Source organism: Sitodiplosis mosellana, unplaced genomic scaffold (assembly GCF_009176505.1).
Source record: "Sitodiplosis mosellana isolate CC-2019 unplaced genomic scaffold, AAFC_SMos_1.0 Smas_scaffold_501, whole genome shotgun sequence".
NCBI classification, from domain to species: Eukaryota; Metazoa; Arthropoda; class Insecta; order Diptera; family Cecidomyiidae; genus Sitodiplosis; species Sitodiplosis mosellana.
Genome location: NW_022595743.1, coordinates 1 through 16,184, shown reverse-complemented (window position 1 = coordinate 16,184; position 16,184 = coordinate 1). Strand labels below are relative to the sequence as shown.

The 16,184-nt window shown below is 35.9% G+C and overlaps 1 protein-coding gene across 5 annotated transcripts; it reads left to right on the top strand.

Annotated features, from left to right (window-relative positions):
- The first annotated feature begins 1,526 nt into the window (after positions 1-1,526).
- On the top strand, positions 1,527-15,184 carry LOC129570879 (polycomb protein Asx). Of its 5 annotated transcripts, none has more exons than XM_055450603.1 (20): positions 1,527-2,361; positions 7,255-7,566; positions 7,646-8,830; positions 8,973-9,416; positions 9,514-9,680; positions 9,750-9,867; positions 9,948-10,131; positions 10,236-10,354; positions 10,469-10,706; positions 10,910-10,977; positions 11,047-11,097; positions 11,162-11,302; positions 11,696-11,884; positions 11,979-12,370; positions 12,481-12,677; positions 12,746-13,050; positions 13,227-13,346; positions 13,467-13,667; positions 14,427-14,583; positions 14,651-15,184. In XM_055450603.1, exons 2-20 carry the CDS (start codon positions 7,285-7,287, stop codon positions 14,833-14,835), a joined length of 4,743 nt encoding a protein of 1,580 aa, XP_055306578.1. In that variant the 5' UTR covers positions 1,527-2,361; positions 7,255-7,284; the 3' UTR covers positions 14,836-15,184. The 5 variants fall into 5 exon arrangements, 4 of the variants coding, with proteins under 4 accessions (XP_055306578.1, XP_055306580.1, XP_055306577.1 ...); XM_055450605.1 differs by having other exon boundaries at positions 1,527-2,386; XM_055450602.1 differs by lacking the exon at positions 1,527-2,361 and adding an exon at positions 5,861-6,309 and having other exon boundaries at positions 9,523-9,680.
- The last annotated feature ends 1,000 nt before the right edge of the window (positions 15,185-16,184 follow it).

The window sequence follows — 16,184 nt, the reverse complement described above, 5'->3', positions numbered from 1 at the left end:
TCGCCAAATTAGTTTTTTTTATCTTTATTCGATTAAATGATTTTCCATTTTTCCATAAAAATAATAGTTTGATTGGTGGATGAGCTCGTTTTTAATCACTTATCACGAATAGCTTGGTAAGAGTTATCCGTATTTTTTCTTCTGAAAAGTGAAACAAAGCAGATTCAATGAAAATTTATTTTATGTGATATTAAAAATGTCATGAATGGGCCAGAGTGTATAACATACACTGTATATTGGAATAAATGAATATTTGTAGCTGGGCTTAGCCAGCATGAAAGTCACAAAATCGAACGTTTGATTCAACTGGATGAGCCCATCTGCCCATCTATTTATTCATTCGAATTTATACACTGAATATGGTCTATACCTACCTACTTAAGAGCGTAGGTTTTGCGTTTGACAATCACAATTAAATGGATGGTGCTGTCTCTCCGTCTTCATCACACAAATCTTCGAAATCTATTTCAAATTTCAAAACAATATCATTTCAATTGACGCATTTGGCCAACGAAAAATAAAACAATTGTATACCATTGAAAAAATCGGCGTGGACATCTTTCTCGTTTGCTAATCCGCTTGAGCCACCTGCCTGTAAATTTTAAAAAATTATGTCAGCAATTCCAAGTTGGAGAAATAAGTTGCATTTTTTGTTTATGGTTCTTCTATATTCGTTCACATCAGATTTCTTTAAACGACAAAATCCATACCACATCCAATTCCATGAAAGGCTCAGCACCTTCGGGAAACATTTCATCGGCTACAACAGTTGGCTTCATATTTATTCCGAAATTAAATCGAAAATAGCAAAATTCTTCGCTAACTATTCCAAAAATAAATTGAACAAATTTTAGAAAATGTAAGCTACCATTGAGTTGTGGAAACTTCAATGAAAAAAACTATGAGAGAAGACTTGAGTTGTGTGCGTACAAATGAACCGAAATGAATTTGACTTTGACAGTTGATGTCAACAAAATAACGCAAACTTTTTTGTCACGATTGAGATATTTTCACTATACTTTTAAATGTCAAAACTTTCGAAGTGTATTTGAAAGAAAAATACATTAAATAAGTTCAAAGTGTTTCTAGTCTTTTTCTTCGGATTGTTAATTGAAGAGAATTTTTGTGGAAAAAAAAATTTATTTTTCGTGTTGAAGATGAAAATATTCCTAAATTACACACATCTAAAGCTATTTACTTATTTTTTAGCACATTGACTTAGAAGCTCAGACTGTGACGTACGAAGCAACCACTGTAGGCGCTGCAACCTGTATGTGGAATAAATCAGATTTCAACCAAAATGCTTTTTTCTATTTGTTTTATTCCAAACAAAAGAAAGTTTTACATTTTCATTTCGAAATAAACGATTTTATTGCTTTTACTTCGATGAAAATCTTGCCAAATATTGTTAAATTGGAATAAAAGCAATCATATGGCTTGCTGTCGCCATCTGGATGGTCATAGTCCAATCAACCAGCTGTCAATCACAATATGTTGGTGAATATTTGCGTTTCATTCTTCATCGAAAGAAATAAAATCCAATACACATTCATCAAACGCACGCTCACTCGGGATACAATGACTGAAACATGTATGTATTTTGATACAATCGCACGCACACATGTACACTATGTTCGACCAATGAAAACAAGCCTTCAACACAACTTGAACACGAGCAGAATAATGAGAAAAATAGATTTTTTTCTTCTTTTTTTTGCTCGCACATTCATGCAAACGCAAATAAATATACATACAAACGTAGAGAAGAAGAAACAAAAATTGTGCAAAATGTCGTAAACTTCTGAATAGTACCAAATTGAATATCCCAGCGAAAAGAAAACCAAACAATCGAGAAAGAGACAAATACAACATACATTATTGTATATTCTTACAAACATTTAAAATGCAAAGCGAATAAAAAAAGAGTATCAAACAAATTTCAAAAAAAAAATTGTGATGAGAATTTAGTTTTTTGATTACAAACATGTATTGCGTATACCTCTAGTTGAAGTATAAACTAAAAGTGCTTGCTTGTGATGTGAAATTTTATTGTTGATAAAAAAAATCAAAGGATTTTTACTAAACTATTCGATAATATATGCAGTTTATTTAGTTGAATAATTTTGAGTGAGTTACGGGAAAAATACACTCAATGATGTCTGCATATCGAATGTTATGTTTATGAGTATTGTCAAATCGATGAAAAAGTGACTTTTTTTGTTCAAATATTGAAAAATAGTGCATTGAATTTCAGTTTTATGTTGTTAATATGAAAATTAAAGGAATAACAAAAGAAAAATCCAAAAGTTTCGCAAAAGCAATAAATATTCGGGACTTCCATTTTCGAGTGTGAAGTTTAAGGTGCAGTTGGTCATTCGATTCAAATGTTAGTTTTCGTAGTGTAATTCATTTTCACAATTTTCCTCATCTAAATTACTCATTAAAATAAAGAAAAGTGTTGAAAACACAAAATTCGAGTAAATAGCAACCGAATTGATTCGAAACACAGACTAAGGAAGAAGATGTCATTGCTGAAACACTCAGCTGCACTTATTATCTGTGGCTTCATTTTTCTTTAGACGCCGCTATAGTTCTAATACAAATCGAGCGTACCAAAAACAAATCGTACACCAAATCGCCCATGTACAAAAATATATAATGTCAGTTGGTATTTTTTTTCGGTAAAAGATTGCATGGTCAATACAGTTGATGGGCATTGAATTAGCATGTGAAATACTGTTGTTTTCAAATGCAAATTATCCACGAGAGGAAATAAACAAATTATCAAATATAACAACGGATGTGTTTGGCGACAAAAGAAAATGAAAGTGATTTTTGGCCTGAAAATCTTACACAATTTAAAATTTATTGGTTCAACAGTTCCAAACACAATGAGTGCCCATCTATGCACACTACGATTTTATACCGATTTATATTAAATACACACATACACGTGCAATATTTGGCTGGCTAGTGGGAACAGTTGAATGTGTTTGAAATAAATTAATGAAGGAGTTAACGATGCATCTCCATCTGATTGGAAAAAGAAGAAGAAGTTAAAATATGATCTTATTTTTTGTTTATGAAAAAGACCCATGCAACATGTCTGCTAATTAAAAATTGCAACTAAATCATATGCAATTGGATGATTGGTTTGCTGATATCTAGTGCCTCCAAAAATTGTTGAATCAAATCGCTCAAAATTGTTGTTAAATTGTTAAGAAAATAGCTTGAAAATTGTAAAGAAATTGTTAGAGAAAATCGGAAAAGTTTACGTAAAATATTGGAACATTTCATTTGTGGGATACTCGATTTTTTCCGCGGAACGGATTAAGAGATGTTTAGAGGTGTCAACAAACAAAATTTGAAACGTATTCAAAACAATTTTCAGGTCGAAATTCATAAAAAAAAATTTATTTAATTTTTATTTTTTTATTTTTATTCCGCCAAGCTCTGGCTGAATATAATAGAATAGTTTTGACTGGGAAATAGTGCAAGTCTGTTACATCAATCTATAATAATTTACAATGATTAACAATAACAATCAATTCTCGCCTCGTTAAAAACCTGGCTGTGTTCGTATTTTTTTCAGCATTTACACAAGTAGGACATGAAATCAAAAACATAGTCATACAACAAAGATGGAAATGCTTGATTGTAGTCAGATACAAACGGTCCAAGATAACCTTTGTTAAACGTTTCCAGAGGGACAAAGGCTATGTGAGGCTAATAAATACCAGTAAATAAATTGACGAAAAGTTTTACGTCGGTTTAGGCAGATCCATGTTGATTGCAGAGTGCTCTGAGTTTATCATTAAACCATGATGAAACATAACAGAGCATTCGATGCTATTTGGCGAGTCTTGATTTCTTTTTCCATATGGTGCTGAAGCGACATCTCACTGCGACAACGTAAGCTTCATACTCACAACAGAAAAAAGTGGCATAAGTTAAGAAGAAGAAAAAGAAGAAGTGCACGGTGTATACTGTAGTTGACGTTGTCGCAGTGAGACGTCGCTAGCAGCAGTCATTTGACGGCTTTAATGTAAAGTAATACATGAAATCGAGGCTTGCTATTTGGCAATTTATTCAAAATTGAATAGAATTTGGAATATTAGTTCGCCAACTCAATGGATGGCTACAACACAGATCAATATCAAATTGACAACATATAAATGTAAAAATCACAGATAGGTATCATTATTTCTATACATATAGGGGGAATGTAAGAAAACAATTCGTCAGTCGTTCTGAATGAAAATTAGTATCGTGTGTCACTGATTGCTACGATGAGTTGAATCCAGAACGGGTAGTTTGAGTTTGGGATCCTAGCCACTTTCACGTTGGTTTTATTTAGCAGCATTCCAATTAAAGTGTGATACACGGGCAATATGCTGCGTTGTCTTTGGTGGATTCGTCTAGGTCGAGATCGAGGTTCGGATGAGGTTACCTGGATGAGAAATTGACTGAGTGGCCAGGTAGTCATTTGAGTTTGCATAGCGATTCAAAAGTGGTGTCCGTTGTTCTGCGAACCGATGATGCAAAATTCGCCTTCGAGGTAGCTGTTGTGAACAGTTCCGGCACCATGTTCGCCATTTTGCAAATTTGTGAAATTGGATCCTCACGCACCAATGTTTCATATGTTTATCATTGACCTTGAAATGTTCGCTGTGTCTCAATGTACGTCCATAATTAAGTGAGACTTTGTCACGAACTGAAGGACAGTTTGCGTTTCCATTGATGATGTCGTAGAAGAAGGTCAATGACGAGTTGACTCGTCGACGGCGAAGATTGATCATGTTCAAGTCCGACAACAACGGATGGGTTTTCTCGACGAGCGTACATTTTGTGGAATAAAAGCCACACCATGGCGCAGTAATCGAGGTGAGATTGAACCAATGCGAAATACAGTGACTTTAGTGTGGTGACAGTAATGTCATAGATGAAGCGTTTGACAAAGCCAAGTGCAGCCGTTGCCTTCGAAGTGACCATGTCAATATGTTTGACTAATGATAGTTTTCTGTCTTTGATGTCCTTGTGTTCAGTCACTTCGTCGAAGGTGTGGTCACCATAGGTGTAGCTTATATTCAAATGCTGACGTTTCTTGTAGCAGATTCACGTCACACCAATGGTTGCAGCAGATTCACGTCACACCAATGTTTCAGATTGTCAATGGCTTGCTGTAGTAACTCTGAATCTCTGTTGAGATTTGGTGATTTTGGCAATTTTGATGTCATCAACAAACAATAATATCATGATGTCTGGGGGCATTTGATACACGATGTCGTTGATAAACAGCAGGAACATCGGAGGGACACCCGATGAAGCTGTAAAAACGTCCGATTCACTTGTTTCATGTTTGACGAATTGAACACGATTCTCCAGGCGATGTCCGCAAATTTTGAGGTAGATTGAATGTCCTCAATTTTTGAATCAAGATGCTGTAAAACGATCAAAGGCTTTCGTAAAGTCCGTGTACAGGACATCAACTTGAGCTCCAATGTTCAAACCACTCGGATAGGTTTGATGCTGTAGATCGACCTTTCATAAATCCATGTTGGTTGGGCGAGATGCGATCACGAACAATTTCAAGCAAATTTAAGTTGTCGAGTTGCTCGAAGAATTTAGCGATCGTTGGTTAGATTTGTTGGCTAAAAAGTTTTGCTATGCATCTGTAGTTTTCAATGTTTGATGTTTCCGTGCCCTTCTTGAATATGGTCGATACACTCGATCGCTTCCATTCGTTAGCAAATATGCCGGATGAAAGCAAGCACCGGTTCGGACATAGAAATATGTTTACCTAGATGTTCTATACTGTATAAATATGCAAAGCATGGACGCATACGGACGACCGTGCGACGGACGTATCACCAGAGCCATCGTTGTTTGCTGTATACTGTATTTATACACACACGTCTCGCAATGCACGATCGCCCGTTGATACGTTCGTCGCACGGTCGTCCGTACGCGTCTATGCTTTGCATATTTATCTTGCACATTTCTATATCCGAACCGGTGCTTGGATGAAAGCGATTGAAGTCAACGGACTAGCAAGCGTTGAAGCACACTCCTTTAATATCAAGGGATGAATACCGTTTGGTCCAACACATTTCTTTGTATTGACCTTCGTCATTTTGGTCATGACAAAATCAAAGTAAAGCTGGAAACAAGAGGCGTTCTCAGACTGAAGTGACGGTTGATTATTCGGTGTTGTAGAGGTGGAGTAATTGCTTCCGAAGAAGTCGGCAAATAAATTTGCTTCCTCAGATTCGCTGGATGTCTTGGTGTCGCCGAATCGCGTGGTTTTTGGTATGTTATCAGTGCTCTTCTTAGAGTTAACATATTTTTCGACATATTGATTGTATAGATCCGTGCAATTCTTCAAATGGCTGCTTGTCCGTTATCAATGAATAGTAATTTCACGCTTTTTTCCTCCTGTTTTTAAGCCACTGAAGCTCACGATTCTTCCATGGGCATTTTTGGTTGTTCTTGCGGAAATACGTTGGAACTTGAATGGCTTTCGCTAGCACATCGTGAAGGATGACATCTTCACCGCAAGTGATTTGTTTGCGAATAAGTCATCGAAGTTGACGGCAACAAAATATTCATTCATGCGCTGATAATCAACGGTTGATTATCAACCCGTTTGAATTTGAATACTCTGTTATTCTGGTTGTCAAAACCATTGTTGATCGGATGCCATTCAAATTCAATCAACAAAATGGGTGGTTCAACAAAGGTCGATTTTCTCCGTCAGTAACAGTTTAGTAGCATCGCAAATCTTCGTTGATGAAGAATAGGTCCAACAATTTTAGGTTCGATTTCTTATTGAATTGACTTGCTGGAGGCCTAGGCCCATGTAATGAAATCGGCAGCGCAATTTGATTTGATTGTTGAATATCTGTGTCTCATTGACGCATTTTTTTCTCAAGAGAAACGTTTCCCAATCGGGATTTTAAAAAATGCATTCACATACATCATTTCCGAAACTACAAAAATGTAGACAATACACACAACGAACATTTAAACTGATACAACCAAATTGTTTTCTGTCAAATCCTGTCTCGCTCACACCAACCGTCACACTGACTCGTTCGTGTACGAATTGCTGTTAGCGTAAAAGTGATGTTGTTCGCAGAAAACTCAGTTTAGATGTTCTTTGAATTTATTCATTAAAGTGCATGCTAAGTTTGTTCAATTTGATTGAATGACAACGAATGGTTTCTGTATATTAAAAAAACCGAATATTTTCAGACTTTGGATCCGATCAGTTATAAATACATCATGGAATGTGATGTGATACCAACGTCACAACAAGAGGTAGATCCTCTGGGTACTGTAGAGCATTGTAATGGATTGGACGAGGATGATGTGCTCTATTCAGAATCATCAAGTCTAAATAATGATGTGATTAAGTCCGACAACGTAGATGGATTCCCCAAAAATAGGAAAATCATAAATATAACACCGCCCAAAAGTCGTAAACTGATAAATATAAGATCATCGACATCACCGCTAGTTTCGCATACAACAACCGATAAAGATTCAGGTCTAAGTTATGGGAACGTAAGTATTTGCCCCTTGTTCAAATTCCTCCGTTCGATTACCAGTCCTAAAACGTTGTATCGTTTTTTTTATTGTGTAGAAACAACCGCAGAAATTGCTACAAACAAGGAAAGGTGGAGAGTATCCAGTGTCTACGATGCGCGAGGTGTTGGCTTCAATTCCCGGCTTTAGTATTAAACCAAGGCGTCGAACAAACAAAAAATTGTCAACTGCTGCTCAAATTGAGCAAACTCGCGAAGGTTGCATCGACCTCGAAACGCCAGACTCGATTTTGGTTAGCTTCAATTTACGTGATCTATTGAATAAGGATACATTTAACGCGCTACCACCGCTTTATCAATACAAATTAGTTCAACTGTTGCCGAGCGTTGATCGTCCGGTGATCGATAACGAAACAGAAACTATAAGACTGAACTCGTCTAGTTTAACTAATGAATTTTTCACGCGTGCTTGCTTAGAATGGAAGGAACGATTAGCCGATGGAGAATTCACACCAGAAAATCAGCTGAAGTTACGTACCGAAGCTGAAAAAGAGAAAATAAAATTAGACCCATGGAAATTGAAACATTTCGAACCGATTTGGGGTACAAAAAGTACCAAAGCAAAGCTAACGAATCGAATTAGTTCAAAGCGAAGTGTGTCCCACAAAAACGTCGCTGCAACAAAAACAAGTGGTCTGTTAAAAGAATCGGTGACAATAGTTAGTACGGTTCCGGATGCAAAAAATAAACGAAAATCACCATCCACGCAATCAGCTATGAAAAATTCAGACATGAAAAACAAAAATGATCTTACACTTCGATCTCGACCGGCAGTTAGCTACCAAACAGTTCAACAAACCAATTCTGCTAATGAAAAGCAAAAAATTTTGACAAATAGTACGGATCGACCTCTACTGAAAACAACCATCAGTTTAAAAACTATTCACGAATCACAGCAGTCGGATGAAATTCCTTCAGCATCTGTATCAAATAACTACACGACAAGTAGTGGACGTATAGTGAAAAATCCAAACAACTATCCAATTATTGGTACAAATATGCTTCAATCGCAGAAAAAAGTTCGTATTGGTGCTGTGACACGTTCACTAATTTCATCGTCCGGCTCCAATGTCAATAGTTCACTGAGTGCTGGTAAAATGCACAGTCAAGAAATGGTTACACTGACACATCCAATACAAAATTCTGAAAAAGTTACATCTGTTAAGGTGATTGGACCAACGATCATGCCAATTATGACTAGCGAAACAAAGCACTTCACAAAGGTTTGTCGAATTTTTTTTTTTTCAAAACAAAATACATTGATTAAATCAATCGTTTCACTTGGACTTTCCGAAACCGTTTTGCAAACAAAACACTTTTATTTTTTATATGACCAATTTTTAACTGTATGGGTTTATTTTATAGACTGTAATCAAATCATTGGCGTCCGACGTATTATCGACGAAAACTAAAATTATTAAAGATAGTGACGAAAGTACGAGCGACCGAACCATATACAAAATTATCAATAAGCCATTTAATCGTAATGAGAGCGGTTCATTATCGAACTATCCAGACATCGAGATCATTCGAAGGGATGAGAATGCGGTAGGGAAATCAATACCACATGACATTCCGGCGGATATAGAACTCATTCCGATGTCATCATCGGATCATACAATAACATTTGGAAAACGGTCCGCAACACGATCATTTAGCCCAGAAAACATTACGAATAAGCTGACCAAATTGAACGATTTCACTGCACTTGTTTCCAGTAGCAACGAATCACCGAAAATATCGAATGCCATCACAATGTCTGCGATCAATCTAAAAATGTTACGTGAATCTCAAACACAGCGAGCACAGGTATAGACACAGGCACAATAGCCAATGAATAATTCATTCAATGATTTTTCAAGCAACCCCGTCACTCACCATTGAATATTGATATATTTTCTCTTAGATACAACAGCATCCTGTTGAAACTAGTATAAGTATACATGCACACACCGTGACAAATCCTGAATTTAATAGATCTGATAGAAGTGGCAATTTAAAACATACTATTTCCATCTCGACCGTTAAAGCACCACCTCCAGATGTTGGAATAGCGATAGATGATGCAATAATGTAGGAAAATCAATTAATATTAATTTCAAATGAACATAATAATTCATGATCTTAATTTGGTTTTTACAGTGGCGATGATCATGTCCTCATTACACAAACTGATTCAATCGATGATAGTATGATTGAGGGTGTTGAAGAAATTATTGAAGAAAATCCACGAAATTCACCATCTATCATTGTGATTTCGGTGAGTGTTTGCAATTTGTTTAGTTAAATCCATCCAATGCATGTCTAAATAATAATTATATCTGTCACATGCCATTGAAGGACGATCGCGATGATCCTGATGCTCCGATCGAAAGGGACGCAAATGAATTCATAGAAGAGACAAGTGATCAACAGTCTGACCCAGTCTATGATTATCAGTTGGATATAGATTGTAATGAAATGGCAATGATTGATGATATGTCAATGGGTGTGAACAATGGTCCAGATACACCAATGGATACAGGTAATTTATGCCACTAATGAAGTAAATTTAAAACATGGTCATCTGCGCATAAATGTGGATATAACCCTTTTTACACATTTTCTTCCACATTTGTTCTATTTTAGCACACAATGCTGATAACTTAGACTTGAGTTCGGACGACATAGATCAATGCCTAATCAGCGATCAAATCATCGAATCTAATGTAAATGATGACGACAAACAGTCAACCTCATCCCCCAAGGTATGTTTATACAATGACGATTTCAAATATGAGTTTCAAACTTAATTTGAATGCTTTAATATCTAACTAATGTTGTGAAAAAAAACCAATTGTAAAATCTCTAATCTTTGGCAGCACCACTGGGATTTTGACAATAAAACAAGTACAAACATGTTAGACGTTGGTGTGGACGGCAATAATTTGTTGATTGGAAGCAGCATGACAATATGTGATGATAGTAGTGGTGACAATAGTGCCGACACAAATGTTGAAGAACTTGAACCAACTATTCAAAACTTGGACCTGGATCAAAAGTTCAATGATGCGCAAAGTTATATTATTGAATCGGGCGAAATTAGTAGCGATGGTGGAGGTTTGTACTTTCATTATATGCACGACCAAACGAATTAAAGCAATAGTAATGATAGTTTCACAGCAGACTTTATAAATAATTTTATTCAGATTCCTTACTCTTCAATTTTCATCAATACTATAAACATATTTTGAAAACAAAAACCGCACAATTTGACACTAAATTTTCAAACAAATATGGCTAAATGTGCAATTTTTTTCTAGCTTTTGATACTGTTCCTGGAAATGTGCCTGTCACGATGGCGATTGTCAATCCAACTGAAAGCTCTGAGGTTTGTCCGTTTTTTTTCTTCTCCAACCAACCACACAAAATGAAAACCAACAATTCGATTTTTAAATAGGTTATACCGATGCAAGAGATATTGATTGGAAATGAATGGATTGATCATACGGTGATGAAACAAATTTACAAAATCCCTATTTCACTTTTACTAAATATGAATTTTCTTATAACAGCAAATTCAACCAACTGCTGCTGAGCTATCGGAGCTGCAACAATCGACATTAGATCAACGACATCTTCAGCAAACATATCAAAAAATGCAACAGCAACTAATTTTGAAAAATAAGCCAATAATTCTTACAAATGCGCAACAGGTAAGTTTTTATTCAAATTTTTGTTATTACCAACAATAACGGAGATTAGAGCTGTCAACGGACGCCGTTCGTTTGCAGCATTTATCTCAACAAACGAACAAAAATGGGAAAATCATCTGGATAGTCCCAATGAGTACACGAAACCAACATCACCGCACATTTTGACGGCAATGTTCAACAATATTGAACAAGTGCGTCGCGAAGTAAGCACGTTCGTAGCGCTCGGAGCTTGAACGAGCATCATTTTGGAAATGATGTTGTTGCTTGTTGAGGATTATCCCGGTGTGGAAAATTTTGCGAACGAACATTCGATGTTCGTTGAAAGCTCTAATGGGGATCCTGTGTGGAAATATTTCTTCTGAATGATGTACACACATTAATGCTATTCAATAGATGAAATTGGATCTTGATGCATCAATGGCTCCCGAGATGGAGGTAACGAGCACAGTTGTTAGTGGTAACTCGAATAATTCAAATGACAGCGATCACAGTAACGAGATGTCTACAATATCTACCGTTTCTGCTGTTACCACAAATTCATCTGTAGTAAATATACAACCTGGCACTGAAAATAATTTTAAAGTTAGCTGGATTTTTATTTTATCCCAGTTTGTTCATTATCATTGGTTGAGTTAAGATTCAAATTTATTATCGTTTTTCTTCATTTCCATTTCAGCATACATTGGTATGTGTTCCAACGATGGTGTCTATACCAAATTCGATAGCACAGCAGTCACAAGGTCAGCAATCCGATTCATCGTTCCAACTAGCACTTGCTCCGTCGAGCAGCAAAAATTTTACTACAATCAGAGAAGGTTCAAAAACAACAATAACTAAACCAAGTATTCAACAGCAGCAGCTACAACAAAACATAAACAAAATGCAAGGAGGCATCGTTTTTGCAAACACAATACAATTGCAGCAATCGCAAGTACAAGCAAAATTGCAACGACAATCATCACAAACAAATACAAGCAATACGCATCCTTTGACAACACGAACAATTCAACGCACGCACAAAATTCAACTGAATCAGGCCCCTACAGCAACCATTGTTCAAGCCGAAAAGTGAGTGATTGTTCTGTTTCACATTTTTCTTTTCCATGAATGTCTCATCCAAAAAAAATAAGTACATTTATTCGGTTCAATTTTAATGAGTTCGATATTACATTGAACAGCGTACAAAACACAGCCCGGTATCAGATACCAATTTCACATCGACAACTTGTAACACATCAATTGCAACAACAAGTACAACCACAAACACAAACACAACAACAACAACAACAACAACAACAACAGCAACAACAACAGCAACAGCAACAGCAAATCATTCAACCAACAATTATAAATTTCAACAATCGAGACAATGGATGTAAGTGAAATTCATTATTATTTTCGGTTGAACATTTATTTTAACATTGCTCATGTATATATTTGTAGTAGCTACTAAGCCAATAGGCGCCGCAGCTACAAAACGTGGACGAGGTAGTCGTACAACAACCGATCGACCACCGCCAGGTGCTGTCAATTTGGAAAGAAGCTATGAAATTTGTCGCGCCGTCATACAGAACAGTCCAAATCGTCATCAACTGAAGGCACAGCTTCGGCCACCTCCCTCAATGCTTGCAAAAAATGTTCAAATCACAAGCTCAGCTACCACACAAAGTACCACTGTTACGAAATTCATTAGGAAAATCTCCGACGTCGAACAAACAACTGCCAAAACAAACAAAGTCATGTTCAAGGTAATTAGCAATATATGAGTCTGTTGGATTTTTGTAGCATGTCAAACTAAGCGAAAGTTTAGATTGAGATATAGTATAATAAAGCGATGATCCACTTATTATTCCTGCGAACAATTTGGAATTCTTGCTGAGTGGATTTTTTGTGAACAATACTTCTACCTTTTTTTTATAAACAGACAACAAATGGTCCTCCACGCATCGCATTTCCAAAGAAAACCACATTCATCCAACGTCAGCCATCTCCTGTTTTAGTGCGCCATGTGTTTGCCCAGCAAAATCAACAACAGCAACAACAAGTATGATTCTTGATTTGATTTTTTTTATAAAATAATTTGTATTCATTACGATATTATGCCAATGATATAATTACTACGTAACTCAATAAATAAATGTGCCTTTGTTTTTCTTTGTATTAGAAACAGCAACAACATACGACATATCAGCACATTCTCAATAGCAGTGATAATTCGAATAGCAGCAGTGCAAGTAGCGTGGCGAGTGGGAGCACAAGCTCAGCACCCAATGGCCAATACATTCTGGTGCAACGAGCCGGTTTAATTGCTGGCAGTAGTCATTCAGCTCCAAGAGCGTCGAGCGCACCTCCAGCACAGAATCAAGTATGATTTTGCTTTCCTTTCTGTAGATCCAATAATGACCTCGAAATTAGAGCCTTTTTTAAACAATTAGCAGTTTGTGACACACTGTTTGTCGATTTGCTTCTTATCATCAGTGAATAGTATTCACTGAATAAATTCAGCTAACGTAATATCTGTTCCAAAGCGTTATCTCCAAATTAGCTGCAGCTATGTTGACTTTGTGGCTAACACTCTAAAATAAAATTAATTGAACTGTTCAATTTTTAATATGTAAAGCATTGTCATAGCTACATATAATTAGGAGGTAACGCTTAGGAATAGATATTAGGTTAGGTGAATGTATTCACTGCATTTTATTGACCTTAGCTCCTTTATCATTATTATGTGTTCTACTATCATATTTTTCAAATAATAAAAATGCAAAACCATTTTTTAAACTTGTAATTTAATAAGCTACATTTACGTATAATGTCTTGTTATACTAGTATCTCATAGCCATATTTTGTGTTTTCTATTTGTTTGCTTTTTTTCATTGTTTAATTTGCTATCTGCTAAATATATAGTACCGATCATAAGTTTGGGTAAAACGACCATTTTTTCTATAAAATACTGTTGCAAACGGCGTTTGAAAGTATATGTACTATCTAGCAAAATCATGTATTGCAAGTTGATTATGCATAATAAAACTTTGCTCGCTAGTCGTACCCAAAATTTTGATCGGCACACTGTATGTGTTTGACTTCAAAACCAAAATATCAAAATAATAATGCACATGTGCAGATTCAAGGTGGAACAAGTGCTATACCAATCAGCATACGGGGGAGACCAGCATCAGTCGACGTTGATTCGCAAAATGTTACTCTTTCGGATGTGCAACAAGTAGTTAACACGAACTCAGCAGCTCAACCTATTGCGCACCGAAAAATGACCAATCAGAGTAAACATGAATATGAAATTATAAATCTCCAGATTTGCGCTTATTTTATTCAATTTTCTGTTTTCAGACATAATATACAGTGATATAAGAGTTGAACCAACGCTGCAAAACTACACGTTAAGTGTTGAGAATACGCCACCAAATTGTGCTTGTTCGTTGAATGCAATGGTGATTTGTCAGCAGTGTGGTGCATTTTGTCACGATGATTGTATTGGAGTATCAAAACTATGTGTTTCTTGTATAATAAGATGAGCGTTGTGGAGGGACACAATCCAATCAGTAAACAGCTATGTTTTTTTGTCAACATTATTCAAAGGCATGAATAAACACACGCGCACACACACACACACAAAATAAGAATAATTTCAGATGAACCAATTTTCATACGAAATTTGAATGAGCATCAAAACCAATACAGATTTTTGTGGGGATAATTTATCCTGAATACATTCAAATTTCGGAAATTTCGAAATTGAGGTTATGTTTATTTTGTGCATTAAACGTTTGTTGGAGGGTTGGAAAAAATCTGTAATTTGTAGACAAATTTACAATAAATAAATATTGCATAAAACCAAATCGTTGGGCGATGCGTACAATCGAAGCCAGGCGGATTTGTATTTTGAACATCGTCTCGAAATCGACTTACCAACACCAACACTTCTATAAGTGAGATCGAGAGTCGAGTATGTTTTGTTGAATTTTTTTTCGAAAAAGAAGAGTAGGTTTCTCTAGGGGGAATAAACTGAATAAATGCGAATATAAATACTCTTAATAATCATTGTGCTTAAGCACATATTCTACCGGATTTGGATGAATACGCGTCAATGCGTGTCAATGCGCTGTGGATAATAGTGAATTGAATATGCGTATTTGCAACTTTCATTCGTGCTCGCCACGAATGAGACGAAGCAACAAAAGAAAACAATTACACTGCGGAACGCAGCCCAAATGCTTGTGAATATTCGTAAAATACAGCAAATATACCAATAGTTCTTTTCCCCTAGAAATTTCTTTCCACTTGAAAATATTTAAGCAACAATATGTATTTTGACTGTTTGTGGCTGTGATACAATCGAGAATGGTTCATAAGACTTGATTTGTGTAAAGAGAAAGTACTTATTTTATGGGTTTAGAATAACAATAAACAGAAGTATACTCTCATTGGTCAAAATAAGTTATAAATTTGTTTTTGTTTCTTAATTTCTTTCGACTATTCAGAGTTGCCAATTTCAAGATGATTATACGCGTTTGATGGGCTATCAAAATAAACCCAAAGCTAAATTTCTACAAACCCATTCGCATTGTGGGTGCTTCAAGAAAATTCAAAGTTAGAAAAGTATTTTTCTTGACTAAAATTTGGAAATTTTCACTTGGTGTCTTTAGTAAAGTTGTAGACCTCGTCAAGATTAGAAACTTAGCTGGACATTTTATTGCCGCCCCGCATATATGCACCCATTTTCGAACGTACTATTTATTAGTCCTATTTATTAGTATTCTAAACCTAAACTATACACACAGAAATAAAATGCGGTAGGTTTGTGCTATCTATTGGTGAGGAGTATAGTTACCACAAGTCTTAGAAAAGTTACCACACGCACCAA

Excerpts from the sequence above, each read along its gene's own strand:
- LOC129570879 (XM_055450601.1), top strand. The coding sequence starts at position 6,277 with ATGTCTTGGTGTCGCCGAATCGCGTGGTTTTTG. Across the intron at positions 9,868-9,947 it reads CATCTATCATTGTGATTTCG|GACGATCGCGATGATCCTGA; the intron begins GTGAGTGTTTGC and ends ATGCCATTGAAG. Across the intron at positions 14,584-14,650 it reads CCGAAAAATGACCAATCAGA|ACATAATATACAGTGATATA; the intron begins GTAAACATGAAT and ends TTCTGTTTTCAG.